Source organism: Macrotis lagotis, chromosome 4, assembly GCF_037893015.1.
Source record: "Macrotis lagotis isolate mMagLag1 chromosome 4, bilby.v1.9.chrom.fasta, whole genome shotgun sequence".
Classification (NCBI taxonomy): domain Eukaryota; kingdom Metazoa; phylum Chordata; class Mammalia; order Peramelemorphia; family Peramelidae; genus Macrotis; species Macrotis lagotis.
Genome location: NC_133661.1, coordinates 172,717,187 through 172,737,051, shown reverse-complemented (window position 1 = coordinate 172,737,051; position 19,865 = coordinate 172,717,187). Strand labels below are relative to the sequence as shown.

Here is a 19,865-nt window from a genome sequence, read left to right as displayed (position 1 = left end):
AAAAATCCATTATCATACATCATAGACACACATATAGCTCTACTGAAACAGTATATATGGGATGTGAGCTTCCTGAATGTAGTGATTACTTTATTTGTGCCACAGTATCCAAAAGGAAGGTCCTTAATCAATGCTTGTCAAAGTTAAAACAAAGAGCACTGAATTGCCTTCTCAAAGGTCATGCTATTCCTTTTCAAATTTAGATCCTTATTTAGTGCTATCTGGGCATAATTTTTAGGCAGATTTAGTTAGACATTTATCACCAAGAGCTGACCTTGTTCCCTTGTGAATTGAAATACATCCTAGTAACTCTTGCATTGCCTGCTTGGCGGAAGCATACTAGTTGTTGTGGTCGAGACCATTCAAACATTCTTACACTGCCATCCTGAGCTCCTGTCAGATCTGAAACACAGAAAAGGAAACACTATGATGAACAACAGGTACTTCCAATCTAATAGCTCATATTCATATGACATTTTATAGTTCTGCCAGTTTTATAGCTCAACCCTCTTTAGAGATGGAGCAACAAGAGCTCACAGATGTCTTTTAATAACCCCCCCCACTAATCAATGGTGAGACCACACTTTCTGACCTGGATCTAGAACTAGGGAGTAACCCAAAGACCTTACACTCTGTCTTTGTCAATGTGAAGAAGATATTTTTTATTTGTATTGACTAGATGATAAATAAAAGACTTACAGTACTGATGGACAGGATGTGAAGTCATTCTCTTGACATTATGAAGATTTCTTTTCATAAGCTTTAAAGGGAACATATTAAAGAAATAAATTTGACTCCTGTTCTCATCTTGGGAGATCTGCTTCCTCACAATTTACATACAGTATAGAAATCATCTATATACAAAATGTCAGCTAGCATGTGATTTCCATCCCTACCCTAACTTTTAACCTACACAATTTAAAAACATTTTTTTCATATAGCTTAAAAGCCATTCTCTAAGGGCTACAGTAGGTTTAGCCTGAATAAGTAGTGAAACCCGTGAGCTCATCAGGACAAATCTACATGAGACCCACAGCCCCTGCCTACCTTTAACACCTACTACTAACTGTATCAAAAGACAAAGCAGAGAAGGCCACCTGAATCACAGGATTTCAAGACCAAAATAGAACCTCCAAGACCACCTAGTTCAACTTATTAACCCAGGGCACCTCTTGTACTTGAATTCTTCTGGGGACAGGTATCTTACTAACAGGGCAAACCATTTAATTTTAGGACAGACATTTAAGAAATGTTCCTTTGCAGTGAATGAAAACACGCCTCTCAATTATAAGGTGGAAATGCTGCTGGAAGATACAAAGAAAGAACCCTCTTTTCCACAACAAATATTTGAGAGTAATGATCACGCTCCCTGCAGTCTTTTCCTCAACTGAGCAAGTCTTCTTTCTTTCAGGAAAAAATATAACAAATAACAAATTTAGAAATTTTTCCAGCAAGTCAAATCACCACTGTACCTCTCTAACTCTCAAAATGAGATTATATAATTTCACAACTGGTGTACTATCAACTACATGGAATTTCAGGGTTTCATTTTGCTTCTATAAGGAAAATCCATAAATGATGCAAATCTTCACTCACATGAGGCCTTCATATTGTAAGTTATTATTTTGTTTCATGATAAACTGCTCAAGGACAATCTCCTTGTGCTAAGGATAAACAACATAGGATAATATTCTTTTTTTCTTTTTAGGTTGTTTTTTTTTTGCAAGGCAAATGAGGTTAAGTGGCTTGCCCAAAGCCACACAGCTAGGTAATTATTAAGTGTCTGAGACCAGATTTGAACCCAGGTACTCCTGACTCCAAGGCTGGTGCTTTATCCACTATGCCACCTAGCTGCCCTAGAAGCTATTTTAAAAGTGCTTTCTGATTGATTATTCTTCAGAAAGGACAGAGTAAATTAGAGGCTAGGATAAAGGACAGTTAAGTTTTCACAGAGGGCTGGGAAAGGTTATAAACAAAGTAGAAGAAGCAACTTTAGAGAAGCAACTTTCTAAAGGAAGGTCCAGATGATAAATGATAATCAATTTGAAGGCTAGGGATAGCAGTCCTATGGCTCAGAGACACAGATAACAAATCAAACTCAAGAATGACAACCCCCCCCCAGAACAATCTAATAGGCCAGGTGAGAAAAGGGTTAACTTTATCCCTATCCCATTGTTGGCATTCTGCTTTGATTAACCTAATGCTGAAATGCAGGGTGTTCTTAACTAGAGCCTTCTAGCTCTCCTAGAAACACTATACTCTTGAACAAATCACCACCTCTCAATCCTCCACCAATTTGCCTCTTTCCTGGACAACTAAGTGTTCTTCCCACGTTTGATCACCACCTATGGTAGAGTCTTAAAACCCCTATTAAGTTTTCTGTCCTTCAATTCTCTACCATATTAACATAAAGATTCTTCAGAATAAAATTGGAGAATGGGAGAAAATTGCTTCGCAATCACATTTTATAGTCCTAACTAGTAGGAACACTGAAAAATTTCTTGAACAATAATAGTGAACATCACTTTCTTAAATTGACACTGCTACTAGTAAACACAATTTTCACTCACTAAATCAAATGAAGATTATTTTAAAAGGAAAGTAGATGCAGAAACAGCACCTGTAATAAACAGTATACATACCACACCAGCTCCAGTACTTGTTTGTCCACTGCCTAGCCATGGCAAAGAGGAAGATGGATGCACCTGACTCACTGTAAAGGATGTTGTTGGGACCGAAGAAAGAGTTGTGGTAGAACCCCTATAATCAATGTCATCAGAGCTGTGTGTGTATTTGTGTTTATGTATGAGAGAAGGGGGGGAAGAGAGAGAGAGAAGTGTATTATCACTCTGGCATTTCATTTCCCAATAACAATGCTACTTAGATCATACATTCATGGTACCACCCACTGGAAAAAGAATGGATCCTACTGAGAAAAATTCAAGCTTAACATATCTCCCTTCCATTAATATGTATAACAGTTAGGAGATACCCATAAACATGGGTCATGTTTATGCTGTTAGGAGTTTTATATATATATATATATGTGTGTGTGTGTGTGTGTGTGTGTGTGTTTAGTATACTTAGGGTTGCCCCATCTGTTTATACAAACAATTAAAACACAAGTGAGATTTTTATTGGCATGAATTAACTAAAAAACCTATTATGAGAAAAGCAAGTTTAAGCCAAAATACAATGTATTTTGTATTACCTATGCATGATCAAATGGTTCATGCTTTTTGAAATCAGTAAATAAAGGATGCTTTGTGAATGTGCTCTAATAAAGTTGCTGAATAAATTTCTGTAAAAATAGTTTTCCCCTTACAAAGCAGTAGATAAGGGGAAATTTCCCATGAGGAAAAAAAATCTCCAAATGAGTTGAAAATTTTTTAAAATGGAGGTTCAGCTTATGGCCATGTCTGTGGCATTCTGGGTGTTTTTATTACAAGCATTTTATACAGAATTTAAAACCATTTTCTTAATGCTGAGATTTCCATTTCCTATGTCAGAGATTAAAAAGGTCAGAGACCTAGAACCTCTCCCTTGCTTTTTCCCTAAGCTACATGAATCCGCCCCCCTCCAAAATTAGAATTTCTCTTGACTCATACTTGAAATTCTCAAAACTCTGTTGCCCTCCTTTATATCACTCCTTCTCCTCTGATTTATTTTGTTAAGTAGGTGATAGAGCTCATTACAAATATCACATTTGTGTCAGTAGGCGCTACCACTATGTGAGATACTCCAGTCTAAACATTCTTTAATTTAAAGGCTTGAAGCTAATGTAAAAATAGGTCATATTATTAAGTCTGTAAATTTGAAATCAGTAAAATAGCTCTTTGACAGAAGGGGCATCTTCACTGTGAAAAGAATACAAAATATTACATATTAAAATGAGGTAAAATGTACATAGTTTACAAATCGGAATATGCATAACACATATAACCAACTAGATAATATAATGAAAGAAGAATTTATATTAAAGATAACAAACTATACAAATTTTCTCAAATTTATCAAGCAGTAAAGCTAACTGATCCTGAATTACCTCATCCCACAAGATGAAGTAAAAAGATATAGATCAGGTACAGAAACTGAAGTTTAAAAGGAAATGAGGAAAACGGAATCACAACTTTGATACTCTCTAAAACCTTAGAAATAATGAAATCCAACTCTGTCATTTTACAGATGGGGAAACTGAGGTCTAGAGAGGTGAAAATGCTTCTGGAAATGCCTAAGGAAGTTATTCAACCATAGAGATTAATGCAATTGAAATAATTTTTAAACAGATTATTTTATTAATATTTGGAAACTAAAATTAGCAGTAGGGACAGTTTCTTTTAAAAAAAATACTAAAGTTTCAATATGGTTTTAGGGATTAAAGTCATGTCAATAAAAGCCATCTGTGTTGCTTGGGATATTTTGTTGCTTTATTTTCCCAAATAGTATAGAAATTCAATGTTTCATCAATGATCACTCATTCAAAAAGAATATTTAATGTCTACTATTGGTGTAGCATTGGGAAACACTATAGTACTTTATAAAACTAAGACACTTTCTATACTTAAGGTGTTGCAAATCAAGAAGGGGATAAAGGCAGATAAATTATCATGATTTAAGAATAATTTCAATTAGTTTACTAGCTTTGACCAAGAAGGAATACTCTGTTGATCTTCACATAAGACAAAAGTAGCAAACTTAGAAAAAGCAATGAGGGTCCCAGAAAAGATATAAGAAAATTCTCATGGCAGAAAGAATGGAAATGAACTACTGTGACAGATCTGTATTCACTGTCAAACAAAAGTTTTCCACTCGATTTTTTTTTTTAATATATGATAATAAGTATGTAAAAAGTGTTTGGTGAATTGACTTCTTTTATTTCCCATTCACTTATTCTCTAGCTTTACAGATTTGATTAATTAAACAAATTATATATATATATATATATTAGTGATCTATACTCCTCAAATACAACTAAAAAGAATATTCTATGCCTAGATACCTTTACTAGGTAAGAATGTACTTTTTTTTTTAGATTTTTCAAGGCAATGGGGTTAAGTTGTTTGCCCAAGGCCACATGGCTAGGTAATTATTAAGTGTCTGAGGTCGGATTTGAACCCAGGTACTCCTGACTCCAAGGCCGGTGCTCTATCCACTGCACCACCTAGCTGCCCCAAGAATGTACTTTTGACTGATTTACAGAATCAAAGATAAACTAGATGTGAATAAGATCTATAAATCAATCAAATGTGAAAACCAGGTAGAATTGAATGAAAATGAATGTCACATAGGAAATATGCTGTGGTTGATTGAAGAGAATCAATCATGTCCTTTGGGGTCTGACTAAAACAGACTGACTAAAACAGCAAGTCAGTTCAGAATCCAACATTATACTAACAAGCCAGACTTGTGATGGAGCAGTTCTTGCCAAGTCCATAAGAAAAAACAGCTTGGGTGGGTGGAGAGTACTACTCTCCCTACTCCTTGACAGATAAATGACCTTAGAAACTTTTAAAGATCAAAAGATTTGAATTTCCCATTGCAACAGATAATAGCATCCTCAAAACATCAGTAGTTGGTAAAAATGTCTGAATCAAGAATGAAAATTCAGTGAATATCCTGAGGAAAACCAGCTTCAAGACTTTACAATGGCAGCAAATCATGAGAGCCTAGCAGAGAACTACATATAGCAAAAGGAAATTTCATGAGAATTACACAAAGGGTGAAAAAGACTTTCAATAATCTGAAGATGGTGAGATACCTCTATGCTACACTTGTGCTATCTGAGTCCACTTTCCCTTGCCCTTTCTATATATATTTGTGAGCAAGTATATCCTAGAATTTTGGGAAGACAGTTTTATGACAACTGCTCTTACTATAGCCCTTTCAAAAATCTAATTAAGTCTGGCTAGCTAATAATCAATGGTGATCAAATCAGATGGGAGTTTATAAAAGATGATATTATAAACACCTAAGTTCCTTTTACCCCTAGAACCTTGAGAAGTAGTTAGAAACTCCCTGAGGATACAACCTGTCAGTGGAGGCTGGAAAAATTAGTTTTACAATGAATATCTGAATAAAAATCAGCTGTTTTCCTGAAAAGACAAGGGGATAGAAATAATAAGGCATTGACTCTTATATGATTGGAAATCACAATTCACTTAGGACAAACTAAGTTTATTCTATGATACACATAATTACTTTGGTTAGAGTAATTTATGTGATTTAAGGCTAAAATATGGAATGCAGTTAATTTACCAACCAAAGGGGCTGCCCACTAAAATAATCAAATCAATCAACATTTCTACTGTATGAACAAAGAAACAGAAATACTTTTCAAGATGATACAAATTTCTTTTATAATCACTTAGTGTGTTTTCTGACTTTAAATATACAAAAAAACCAAACCTTTTTGATTCTCTGTCATATTCTTCTCCAATCCATATATATGACTGACAAGCCAACAAAGAAGTAACATCAAGTTCTTGTACATCATGAGTTGATGCCAGGACAATTTCATTATTGTTTGCCTATAGGGTAGAGATAATTCTGATTAAAGAATTTGGATGGCATATTTATTATAAAGCTGAAAGTGTAAATGAAGTGCATTTTGTTTACCTTATTAACTGCAAATGCCATAATCATATCAGATTCTTTATGGATGATTTTTGCTTTTCCCCCTGGGTAGCCAAGATCAGCTTCAACCTACAAAATATGGGCCATCAAACTTTAATTGCAGTGGTTTATGAAAAATAAGCACATACTAACAAAGTAAAAAATAAATACATGGGAAAAAAAATGACCCCAAGATTAAACATGATAAATTGTTTAATTTCTCCAGTGCCTTAAAAGTAGCCAAATTGCAAAGGCTTTTCAGCAAATACTGATAATCAAATGACTTTGAGAGAAGACATCAGATATATCTTTTGTTGCTGAAAGTCTATTAAAATAATAAATCTCTTCGTCTGTTACAAAATTACTTCAGGATGAAGATGTGAACCTCAAGTAGCACAAAGCAGAAAAAAGGGGCATGAGCAAAAAAGAAGAAGCTTTGGCAATGAAAACCCTTGGAAAGTGACTAAGAAATAAAGAAAGAGAAAAAGAAGAGGAAAGAAATAAAAGAAACAGGGCTTAAAAAAAGTTGATAGGGAAAAAAAGGAAAGGTACTATGGACAGAAGAAAAAAACAAAGGGAGAGGAAAAGCGATTAAGGAGCCAAGGAAAAAAGATAAAACTATTTGGGAGTAGACTGAAAAATCAAAAAAAAAAAAAAGAAAGGAGGAGAGAAAATATAGAAGCTAGGTGCTTGAATGGCATTGATTCCTTAGACTTAATTAGAAAGGAAAAAATAGAGAAAATAATAAAAAGTATGTGATTGAGTTGAGAGGGAGGGAGCAATAAACACTGCTTTGGATTAGTTTGCCTAAGTTTTGTAGATTTCTGTTAGTATTTCAGAATAAAGAGCTAGTTCCTTTGTATAATATAGAAATTTGGGACAGATACTACCTTGTTTAGGCAATCCTCCACTACGAAGTTTTGTTTGACCTGTTCTTCAAGATCTTCTACAGACTACACATCACACAGTTACAAACACAAAACACATGCATGAAATAAATTTTTAAAAGAAATGAAAATATTACAATGGAAATGACCATCCCCACCACTAAAAGAAAAAAGTATAAATTTTTCTTTAGAAGGACAAAATAAAAAGAAAAAAATAATTTGAAATGTGAAGTCAACACAAAACGTAGTGAAGGTAGCAAAATCTACATCTAAGGAACAACAAAAACAAGTTCGAAGAATGCTTCTTTAAAAAGTCTCTGTACTCTTATTTTCTATTTTCTGGAATAATTTAAACTTTTGTTTAGAACCGTAATTTATAAAATAAAACTCCTGGGGTCTGTGTGTGTATGTGGAATTAGTGCAATGTAAATAAAGGTTTGTGTATTTACTGTGGACTTCTATGTCTTCCTTCACGAAGTTAAGTGCTGAACATTTCTATAATCTGAAATATTTTAAGTATCCCTAAAACCTTTTCTTGTAAATGTCATTCAATGGTGAAATTTCTGTGTAGTCAAGTTCAAGGAAAAACATTCTTTGATTTTGCTATAATAGTTCTACTCTTTGAACTATTATAAAAATTAAATTAAATTCTCTCTTTAAATTCTCACAAAATGTTTTAAAAAAAAAGAAAATTAAATTTTATGACTTTAGTTATGAGACTGTTACTGATCCTTGTCTATGAAGGACCGTTTTAGTAATTAGCTAAACAAAGTGCTTAAGGTTTTTTTAATTTACCTACAATGAAAATTTAAAATGTAGTAAGGACTTAAATAAGAGAATTAAAAGAAAAAATGGCTACAAACCACAATATAAAAGCATTTCTTTTATCCAATTACCTCACTTTGTTTTCTTTTCTTAGTAAATATATATCTAATAAATGTCTCTTGAAGAATTTCTTGTTTAACAAGGAAGTGCCAGAGTCGTTTAGCCGGAAATGCAGAGGAATCTCTGGATCTATGAAAAAAATGAACCAAACAAGTATAGTTATTTTAGTCAAAAGAACACATCATCCATCCAATAGCAACCTGCTACATTTGGAGACTTATGGTGACAATGGTGGAGTGATCCTGATCAATTATTATAGACTGAGTTTGATATAATCATAAACTTTTATTTGTAATAATATTAACAACTTGTAATTTGGATGATATAGCCCCAGATGAGGGCCAGTAACTCATGACTTTGAGGTGAGGAAATTAATGGATTGCTATTGACCCTGGGAGAGTTAGGATGGCCAATCATTTCACATAAATAAACTCAAGAGCAGCTAGTCCATTAAGAGCTGATAGGGCTTGTAGTCTTGCTTCAGAAAGGCCAAAAAGCCAAAATCAGGAGGCAAGGTGAAAAGCAGATTTTGAAGAGGTCAGGAAATGCCAATCTCTAAAGAAAGAGTGAGAGAAACATTTAAGGCCTGAAATTCAAGGCAAGGAGAGGATTAGGGAGTTAAGGCAGAGAAAGTGTCTTTAGAGCCCAGAAAGGAAGGAATTGATTCTCTCAAGAAGTTTGGGGAAACAGAACAACTTTTTTTAAAACACTGTTCGATGAGTGGATGATGAAATGATCCAAAATGATCAAGCTAAGGGAAGTTGCTGCCTAGGATCAGAAGCCCAGGTGTCATACTGAGAGCTGGAGAAGTAGATTTCAAAAGGCTTGTAAATTCTGGCCAAGTCAAATCCATGAGACCAGAGTTAATATTTAAACTCAAACTGAGAATTTTAGCCCAAACTAAGGAGAAAAGGCAAATAAATTTAGAGCAGGAAAGGGGAACTAGAATTAAACTATAAGAACATTTGTAAAATATGAGCTATAGAGCTTATCTCAAATGCCTCCTGGGTTTGAGGAAGAGGGAAATCTTAGGTAATCTTGCAGGAGTGAGGAATCTCAGTAAACAAGTAATATAAGCTGAAAACCAAAAGGGAATATACTTCAGATTTGATCAGAGAATTTAAATCTGAAAAATATTAGAACTGTGCTTGCAGGAATGGCACTCTGGAATTCTCAAACATCTTAAGTACAAATAAATAGATTTAGAAGATATAAAACTGGACTCAGAAAAGTTGTATAGAGTTCTTCATTCTGCCCCACTCCCCACTTAAAGAAAAATTACCTCAAAAAAAGTAACCTTTCAAAAGAATACCTGTTGCAATTCAAGTACTTAATTATACTACAATTATTAAGTTATAGATCAACGGATGTCATGCTTTTCTGCTTCCTTATAATTCATCTTTGCTTTTGCTAGAATATATTTCAAATGCAAATCATCTCCAAATAAGCAAATTTGTTTTGTTCTTTTCAAAGCTATCAGCTGCACTCCAAACCACTGCCAACTATCTGCACCTCTATACTGGGGTCCATGCAATGATGGAGTTTAGACAAATAGTGTAACTACTACTGAAATGCCTACATTAAGCCTTACAAATAACAGGTTTGTGACAAGTCAACATATGTAAGGAGAATATCCCTACAAAAAGATTCTCTAAGAACTTTCTTACTTGAATGGAGTATTTTCAGGATCTAACATTGCTTTATTGCGAAGGGAAGCTGGTCCTGCTCCTACTGAAGTGTCACTAGAACAGGTATTGATGTAGTTTGGAGGCGGCCCCTCAAACTGGTCCATTTTCTCCTGAAGGATCTGTTCCCAGTTTTCTAAATTTTTTATCACAGCAGTGCCCAATGGGGAAGTTACAGGAAGGTCTAAAGAATGACAAAAATCAATATTATTTTCACTAAATATAATTATAAAAACCATGATTCTTATAGCTAATCTGCTAAAGTTAATATGAAACAAAAATAAGAACAAAAATAAAAAGCCAAACCCCATCAACTTCACTATTCAAGAAAGCATAATCATTACAATGTTATTGATACTACTTTGTGGAATAGGATTGGAAATGGACCTGGAATTTCACTGGTTAAGAAACTCTTAGATGAGGAAGCTCCTTCTACTGATATAGGTTGGCAACTTAACAGTCTTAAGAGAACTGACTAGAGCTCTGAGAATTTAAACTTATCTAGGGTCATAGAACCACTAAATGTTAAGAGAAACTTGAACCTAGTTCTTTTGGGTTTCTATTCACAACGTGAAACTGTCTGTTGATAATACTGCTAATTCTCTTCTTTAAAATAATTGTTCTTTTCCAATAAATAACCTATATTTCTATCATAATAATAAGAATTTAGTATCATTTTCCCAGGAATTGAAAGTACTTTTTTACGTTTTGTCATTTCTCACAACATACTTAGCTAGATAGATATTCCTATAACAATTCCCCTCAGACTAAATGAGGGTCAACTCAGTAAATTCTGAGGGAGCCAGATCCAGAACCTAAGTCCTCATGTTGCCTAGTCTGTATTCTACATAGAGGAGTTTACTCAAAAAAAGAAAATGAAGTGCTAAATGAAGCTAAATACATCACAAAATGCTTCATAAAAGAAGTTTTCATTGCCTTCAATAATTAGAATGTGCACTGAATACCAATTTTGATAAACAGTTAATTCCTATTTACAGGTGTCTTTGTCTGCATTACCAATTATTTTTATTAGCTATAAAAGCATTGCAAAAGCATTTCCAGTCAACTAATTTTCCTTGACCCACAGATGCTGATTTTAGGTTTAGCCCTAATTTCTTAGGATCCTTGCTGCCTAAGACCATGACTAAGATCCAAGAATACTGGATTAGTAGTGCCAGTGTTGTTCTCTGCTGGTTTGGACATTTGACTATATATAATTAAAAATGAAAACACTTTCAAAATTATGGCCACAAATATAAACAATGCTTTGTTAAGCTCATTAACTTAGAACAATAAAACAGGTAATATAAAAGAATGTATAATTTTAAAAAGCATTCATTTTACTTTGAAGAAATAGTTCTCACTTTACACAACTGTACTGCTTTGATAGTCTCAACAAAAAGCAACTTTTACATAATGCAAATCTGCTCAAGGATGTGGGGTAAGGGAAGGAGAAAGAGGGCTATGGGCCTATGGAGGGAGGAAATTTATAAGTAATTCAAGGGTCCATGGGGGCCAGGGACAGAGAAGCAAGAGTATTATAAGGAATCTGCAGGGGTTAAGATCAGTCACCTGGGGGCCCTGCAGAAAGTGAGAACACATAGGAGGCAGATACATATGAAACAGACATGGAAACATACAGGAGATTTGAGACATGTAGGAGCCAGTGTGGTACGCAAGTGATGAAGGATGGAAGAGAAGATACATAGGGACCAGACATGTGGGCAGATCATGGAAGTTTTCCTCTCTTGGTCTCAGAAATCTCAAGCCAAGCCCCCATTTGGCAGTGGCAGGGGTGTGGTCTCTTCATGCATCCATTTTTCTTTCACTTGAAGGGGTTTTTTTTAGGGATCAAGACCTAGCAGCTTCTAAATTAAAAGACCATATATCTTGAAACATTATATTTCAAAGAGGAAAGAAGCTGGTGTTGCATCCAAGACTAACTTATCCAGCAAAGTTGAGTATAATCATGATTGAAAAAATACGGACATTTTAATGGACTCAAAAGACTTTCAGATATTTATAACAAAAAGACCATTTCCACTGTAACTCAATGGAAAATTCATTCCATTGAGATTCTAGAGCCATGATGGTGGAGAAACGGTAGAAACTCCTTTGAGCTCTCCCTCAAACCACTCCAGAACCTTTAAATAATAACTCTAACCAAATTCTAGACAAAAAAGACTGAGTGAAAAAATTTTCCAGCCCAAGACAACTTGTAAGGTCTGCAGGAAGAATCTGTTGCAATCAGGTTAGAAATGGCTACACTGGTCATTCAGGAACAGATTGGCGGGGGGCGGGGGGGGATGGCATCTGAGTATGTGGCAGCAATGGCAGTTTCCAGACCTCTCAGTCCAGGGATTATCAAGGACAACTGAGAAGGGCAGGCATCAGCACAGACCCAGGCCCAAGGAACCAGGAGCAGGTCTAGGATCACTGGGCAAGGGAGTCACCTGGCTACTGCTTCCAGAGCCCTCGGCCCACTACAGGAAGAGGGTTGGGGAGATTGGAAAGGTCTCTCCAACTATCCCCAAGACAGGATTCTGTTGTTTTGTCCATACTCAGATCCAGGGCCCAATCTGGGGTTCCAGTCTCAGAAAAAAGGAGCAGAAACACAATAGAGTTTACTGCCTGCAGCACAGCAGGAACCCTCCTCACAGTTCCAGGACAAAAAGGAGTACTTGTAGTCATGCACAGACCAGGAGAGCAGTCATAGCCATTCATAAGCCCTTGGAGGAATTCAGAACTTGCAGTGCCTGAAAATAGTTGCAAAAACCCTCAAAAATTTGGGACAGTGTTCCTCCACCCTGGAAGCAGAGTCACACCTTAATAAAGAGTTAAAATCAAGTCATCAGCTAAGAAATGAGCAAACAACAGAAGAAAAAAAATCCAACCACAAACAATAACTTTAGTACTATGAAGGATCAAAATGCACACTCAGAACATAACAAAGTCAAAGTTTCTGCTTCTAAAGTGTCCAAGAAAAATATGAATTGGTCTCAGGTTATGGAAGAGCTCAAAAAAGATTTTGAAAATCAAGTAAGTGAAGTGGAGGGAACTTTGGGAAGAGAAATGAGAGCAATGCAGGGAAACTCATGAAAACCAAATCACCACCTTGGTGAAGGAATTACCAAAAAATACTGAAGAAAGTAACTTCTTAAAAAGCCAGTTTGGAGGGGCGGCTAGGTGGCGCAGTGGATAGAGCACTGGCCCTGGAGTCAGGAGTAGCTGAGTTCAAATCCAGCCTCAGACACTTAATAATGACCTAGCTGTGTGGCCTTGGCAAGCCACTTAATCCCATTGCCTTGCAAAAAACCTAAAAAAGCAAAAAACAAAAACAAAAACAACAGTTTGGGCAAATGGAAAAAGCAGTCCAAAAGGTCAATGAGGAGAAGAATGCCTTAAAAAGCGGAACTGGCCAAATGGAAAAGGAGATACAAAAGCTCTCTGAAAAAAACTAATTCCTTAAAATGTAAAAGGGAGCTAACTCAAGGTTTGGGAAGTAAATGTTGAAATTTATGTTTGCATATAGCTGAGAAAAAATTAAAAAGAAAATTCTAAAATATAAATTTAAAAATTCATTAAAAACTATAAGGCACTGATAAAGTTCAAAAAGTTTACTTGTGATAAATGAAAATGCTGTTATACCAGCAATTATTAGTTATTATTAATAAAAGTATTCTTAAAACTTATCATTACTAAGGTAGTTTGAAAGAAAGTTTGGGGCTGAGTTGTAAATGAGATGATGCTAAGAAAGAAAATCAGGTAGGAAAAGGTAAAAATGAGCAATTTTCTTATAAAAACTGTATGTTAAGGAAGAACTATTTCAGAGGAAGCAAGTCAGGGTGAAGAGGAATATTATTGGAACCTTTCTCTCATCTGGGCTGAAGAGAAAACAAAGTATACATATGAAGACATCTGAATCTTTTGAATTTCTAGAGGTAAGAGGAAGACAGCCTCAATAAATAAGGGAAAGAATTTCAGAGGCAAGGATGAAATAAAAAATTTTCCATAAATTAAAAATAAAACTTTTCAAAAAGTTAGTATATGTAGTTTTTTTGGAAAGCAGATTTCTTTCAGAATTCTTTATGTAAAGTAAAATTTGTGTAATACAAATTTATATACAGTAAGAATATATTGGAATATGTGTGAATATTTCACACAAAATAATAACACCATACTGAGGCTTCTAAAATAAACAAGGAAACTATCCAGTTTCCCCCAGAGTGCTTTTGCACAGGTCCAAATAAGCAATGGTTTACTCAGTCTTAAGTACTAAACTTCTTTCTTTAAATCAAAAAAATTTTAATAAATTGGAAAGGCCAGTAAGTCTTTAAAAATAACTAAAATAAATTACTCAAATATAAACTCACCTGAGAATTCCAGACCAGCAATAGGAAAGAAATTTCGTACATTGTGAAGTGCAAGTTTAACCATTGCCAAATGTATAAGGGCCCAGCTGTATAAAGAAAATTAACTTCATTAACTCAAAAATAAAAGTCTCTTGCTGTGACTTCTCTGCTCTTTCATTCCTCTTTAATCAAATTACATAATAAAATTCCTAAATAAACTGTTAAGATCATGACAACACATATCTGTAAAATACTACAAAAATACACAACTGCAAACTTTCTCCATGTTTCAGACCAAATTTCTATTTCAAATATTATTTAAAAAATTGTTTCAAATATTTCAGATAATCAAATTTTTTGTGTACATTGTGTCAGCGGAACTCTCTCTCTCCACAAATTTTTTTTAATAGGATTCATGAAGTGCAGAGTCCCTCAAAAACACAAAGAAGGGTAGAAAGATGCAAAATGGTCATACAAAATGTGACTAAATAATGCTAAATCTATCTATTACTCCTTTTATTTTCTAGTAGATTATATCTATCAGTCATTCACAACTTGGTATGAATTAATCAAATTAACTTCTGAACAGAAACACTCATTCTCCTTCCTTCTACTCTGAAAGAAAAGAAACTGATCCTGCTCCTCCCACCTCCTCCAGTGCTTTGCTTCTCTATCTAATCTTATCTCTTTTTCACAACCAAACTTTCTGAAAATGCCTAAAACTCAAGAACATTATAGTTTCATCATCTACTTTCTCTTCAATTCTTGCAATCTGATTTCTATCCATTTTTCTAGTCTCTCAAGTATCAGTATTGTCTCCTCATTCCCATTCTCCCTTAAAAGTTGCCAAATCTTGATATTTTTGCCTCTACTTCTATCACATTCAACTGATGTTTTAATATCATCACATCTTATCACATCTTCTTCACCTCTTCCTTAGAGGTGTACATATTATGTGTGTATGTGTGTGTATATATATATATATATACACACACATATAATATACACACACACCTACAAAAAAGGTAATGCTCCTTTTCTTATCTCTATATCAATTATCTTCATATGCCCTCACTGATTATATATTTCTGATCTTTAGTTTCCAATTCTTTGTTACTACAAAAAAAACTAATATAATTTTGTATATATGGACCCTTTGATTTCTTTGAGATGTCAGTCTAACACAGGCTTCTCTATGCCTACAATCTACCCACTCTTCCACCCCCCCCACCCCCCCCAACTCTCCTTTGGAATATCTGTTCAATTCACATATCACATTCATCATGACTCCTTTCTTAATTCTTCCTAACAGCAAAGACATATTGGTTCCAGGCCTCAAAATGCTGTTAGACTTTTAAAATTTACTTATCAAATTACCTTGTACTATAATTACCTATAAATATATAACATATTACCATCCTCTATAAGGGCAAGGAACATGTTTTATCTAAACTTTGTATTTCCCCCAACTGACAAGCAAAACGGGTCAAGATCAAGACCTGTGGACTACATTCTTCACTCACCTGTAGGAGTTTGGATCTCTATGCTCCTGGATTTGTGTGTCAGAAAAAAAAGCATCATCATCATCCTCTTCATCACTATGAATGCTTTCATCAGAATCATATATAAGGCCACTATCAGATAAAGGTAGAAATGGCTGCAATGAAAGATAAAATTATTTTTAAAATAGAAAATGGGTCCACACTTTCTAATTTAATGTGATATTTTAAATAAAACCAATTTTCAGACAAAAAAATTCAAAACTGCCATTTGGATTCTTGATATGGATAAGACTCTCATTGACTATCAATGGACTGAAAATTTATGAACTTCAGTGACCAAAATGTTATTTTGACTATAGTAAACATGGAAAATAATTAGAAACTCAGAGACTGGAATGCAATAGGAACAAGAATGGAGAAGACATTTAAAGCAAAAAACTTTCCCACCATATTTTTTTTTTTTTAGGTTTTTGCAAGGCAAATGGGGTTAAGTGGCTTGCCCAAGGCCACACAGCTAGGTAATTATTAAGTGTCTGAGACCAGATTTGAACCCAGGTACTCCTGACTCCAGGGCCAGTGCTTTATCTACTGTGCCACCTAGCCGCTCCAACCTCCCACCATATTCTTTAGAGTATTTTTTGAAACCCTGGTTTACTATTGGGGAGGGTGGGGGGTGGGGTGGAGGGGAAACAGAGGCAATCGCAAACAAGGTTGAGTAACTTGGTCAGGGTCACATGGCTAGAAAATGTCTGAGCTCAGGTCCTCCTGACTCCAGACCCAGTGATACATTCTCTGGGATATCTCGTTGCCCAGAATTCCTAGTTTACTGTTAAGTAAGACTTTGAAAGACAAAGTAGCCAGAAAGTGACAACACAACTTTCCTCAAAGACAGTATTTTTAATGCCAGTAAAATGAGGAAGACAATCAGTGCACTGAAATTACCAAAGTGAACCTCAAATACAATTTAGAATACAAAGAGATTAAGTCTAAAGATTTAGATTAGGAAGGCAGCAGGAAACAGAGCACTAGCCCTGGAGTCAGGAGGACCTGAGTTCAAATTCGGCATCAGACAACTTAATAATTACCTAGCTGTGTGACCTTGGGCAAGGAACTTGACCCCATTGCCTTAAATAAACATTTTTTAAAATAAATTTAAATAAAATTTAAATAAATAATTTTTTTTTAATTTATAAAAAAAGATTTGATTAAAAATTTCTCTTTTTTAACTGAGATTAAAAAACCCAAGCTTCAAGACTTCCTTAAATATTCTGATCAAAAGGCCTAAAAAAACTAAATGTGAATTTTAACTAGCATCCAGTCCCATGCCTTCATCTAAGGGAAAGAAGGTCCAAGGTCACAAAACTGGTCAACATGCACATCAGGCCTAGAGTTCAGATCTTCCAATTCCCAGCTATTCTATCATCATTGCAGCCGGTTTGATTTAACAAACATTTATCAAATATCTAATATTTATAATGCTAAACACTAAGAGAAACAAAGAATTTACAATCTAGCTGAGGAAGTAAGCTATATATACAACAATCATAATCTAAATTAGTAGATGCTCAGTATCAGATGAGCAAAACAGAGTAAGTAAAATAGAGGAAGAATCGTTTTTATACAGTTTAATGGAAAAGACATAGGTGAATTTTGAAGGAAAGACAGAATTCAGAGAAGTGGTTACAAAGGAGAAGATCACTCAATGGGAGGAAACAACAATGTGAGCATGGCACAGAAGCAAGAATATGTTTGACATATTGAGGAGATAGCAGCCCAAGCTAGTAAGAATGGATGTTTTAATAACTGATGGACTAAGGAAGTAGAAAGGAGTTAAAGATGGTTCTGAAGGAAGAACAACAAACACAAGTAATGTGTAATGGCCAAGTAAATTAAAAGATTAATGCACAAATTATTTGCAAAGCCTAACTACCTCTTCTTAGGAAAGAAATAAAGGAGTATGAGAGAGGAGTCTCAAAAATATTGTTCCTGTCAATATCTTTATCAACTGTTTTCATTTAATTTTTTTCTATAATTACAAGGGAGGGGTTCATTTCTAGGGCTGGAGTAAGGTGCAGAAATAAATGTGAACTAAAAGCAAAGGCATTCAATCTTTTTTTTTTTTTTGGCAAGGCAAACGGGGTTAAGTGGCTTGCCCAAGGCCATACAGCCAAGTAATTATTAAGTGTCCAAGGCCACATTTGAATTCAGGTACTCCTGACTCCAGGCCCAGTGCTCTATCCACTGCACAACCTAGCATCCCCAAAACAATCTTTCTACAAAGGAAAATAGTCCTACAATATAAAATCCAGTTAACTATCATATGTTCAAAAGTCTATAAAACTGTGCACATAATCCAAAGAGATCATAAAAAAGGAAAAAGGACCAACATGTAAAAAATATTTATAGCAATTCTTTTTGTGATGGCAAAGAATTGGAAATTGAAGGAATGCACATCAATTGAGGAATGGCTGAACAGACTGTGGTATGTGAATGCTATGGAATACCATTGTGCTATAAGAAACGAAAAGCAAGGGGTGGCTGGAATCAGGAGTACCTGGGTTCAAAGCGGGTCTCAGACACTTAATAATTACCTAGTTGTGTGGCCTTGGGCAAGCCACTTAACCCCATTTGCCTTGCAAAAAACCTAAAAAAAAAAGCAAGCAGATTTCAAAAAACCTAGAAAGAAAAACTGAGGCTGAGCAAATAAACAGAACCAGGAGAACACTGTACACAGAAAGGAACATTGTGGGATAATCAATTATGATAGACCTAGCTCCTCTTACAAAAAACAATCCAACACAATTCTAAGTTCATGATGGAAAATGCTATCCACATCCAGATAAGAGATCTATGGGGTTTAAATGCAGATCAAAGCATATTATTTTCACTTTTTTTCTTTACTGTGACTTTTCCCTTTTGTTCTGATTCTTCTTTCACAACATGACCAATATGGAAATATGATTACCATGATTTACATGTAAATCTATAACAACTGTTTGCTAAAAACTGGAAAAAAATAAAATAAAGTAGAAATAAAATATATTAAAATTTTAGAAAAAAAAAGAAAAAAGTATCATCGAAGACAGGAAAAGTAACTGGCTAGGGGAAGTGACGATGATTAACTTGATTTTACATCTATTGGGTTTGGAGCAATAATAAACAAGATACAAATGCATTTAGGAGGCAGATAAAAACAGAAATGTGTGGTGCATGTGTGCGCGCGTGCGTGTGTGTGTGTGTGTGTGTGTGTGTGTGTTGGAAGTGAGGAGAACCTGAGTTCAAATCTGACTTCAGACACTTAATAATTACCTAGTTGTGTGACCTTGGCCAAGTCACTTAACCCCATTGCAGTGCAAAAACCAAAAAAAAAATACTTCTCAGGTCTATAAAGAAAAGTTACTAACAGAGTCTCAAAGATGATATGGTTCAACCTGTACCTAAATAGGAATTTCCTCCCAAAACCCTAAATTTCAGTAACAAAGGCTTCAAAGATGCCTATTCTACTGCTGAATAAACTATATGCATACCCTATTAAATGAATGATTTTCAAAAAGAAGTCTAATTCTAGAAATCTACTTGTATCAACATATCTTTTTCCACTATACCCGATTCCTGCAGACTATTCCCAAAGTACCTAGTCTGTAGTTCATATTTCTATTATTCCAAATGTGTCCTCATTTTTGATGTTGACTGTATGGAAGGGGGTGGGGAGAGGGAAAAGGAGAGAGGGGGAGATGGTATACACATACGCATTTCAGAAAAATAAACAGGAAGAAAGAATGACACAAACACACAGAAAGTAAAGGAAGGAGGAAGGTAAGCTGCAGACATTCAATTTGGTACTAAAATCTGAGAAATCTGTAAAATCCATGAATATTTGTACTTCTAGTGTCAGATCTAGCTGGTTATGTAGTGTTATGCTATCAGAAATTTTCATTAAAT

At 34.9% G+C, this 19,865-nt stretch overlaps 1 protein-coding gene across 1 annotated transcript in view; it reads right to left on the bottom strand.

Moving 5' to 3' along the window:
* Positions 1 to 19,865, bottom strand: part of DMXL2 (Dmx like 2) — a 100,056-nt gene that overhangs the window by 14,507 nt on the left and 65,684 nt on the right. Inside the window, exons 22-31 of the mRNA XM_074234680.1 lie at positions 15,945 to 16,078; positions 14,443 to 14,528; positions 10,052 to 10,253; positions 8,396 to 8,513; positions 7,503 to 7,565; positions 6,616 to 6,702; positions 6,406 to 6,527; positions 2,643 to 2,781; positions 700 to 760; positions 275 to 402 (exon numbers count right to left, since the gene is read on the bottom strand). Coding sequence (XP_074090781.1) covers positions 275 to 402; positions 700 to 760; positions 2,643 to 2,781; positions 6,406 to 6,527; positions 6,616 to 6,702; positions 7,503 to 7,565; positions 8,396 to 8,513; positions 10,052 to 10,253; positions 14,443 to 14,528; positions 15,945 to 16,078 — 1,140 coding nt within the window. The remainder of the gene's footprint in view (positions 1 to 274; positions 403 to 699; positions 761 to 2,642; positions 2,782 to 6,405; positions 6,528 to 6,615; positions 6,703 to 7,502; positions 7,566 to 8,395; positions 8,514 to 10,051; positions 10,254 to 14,442; positions 14,529 to 15,944; positions 16,079 to 19,865) is intronic.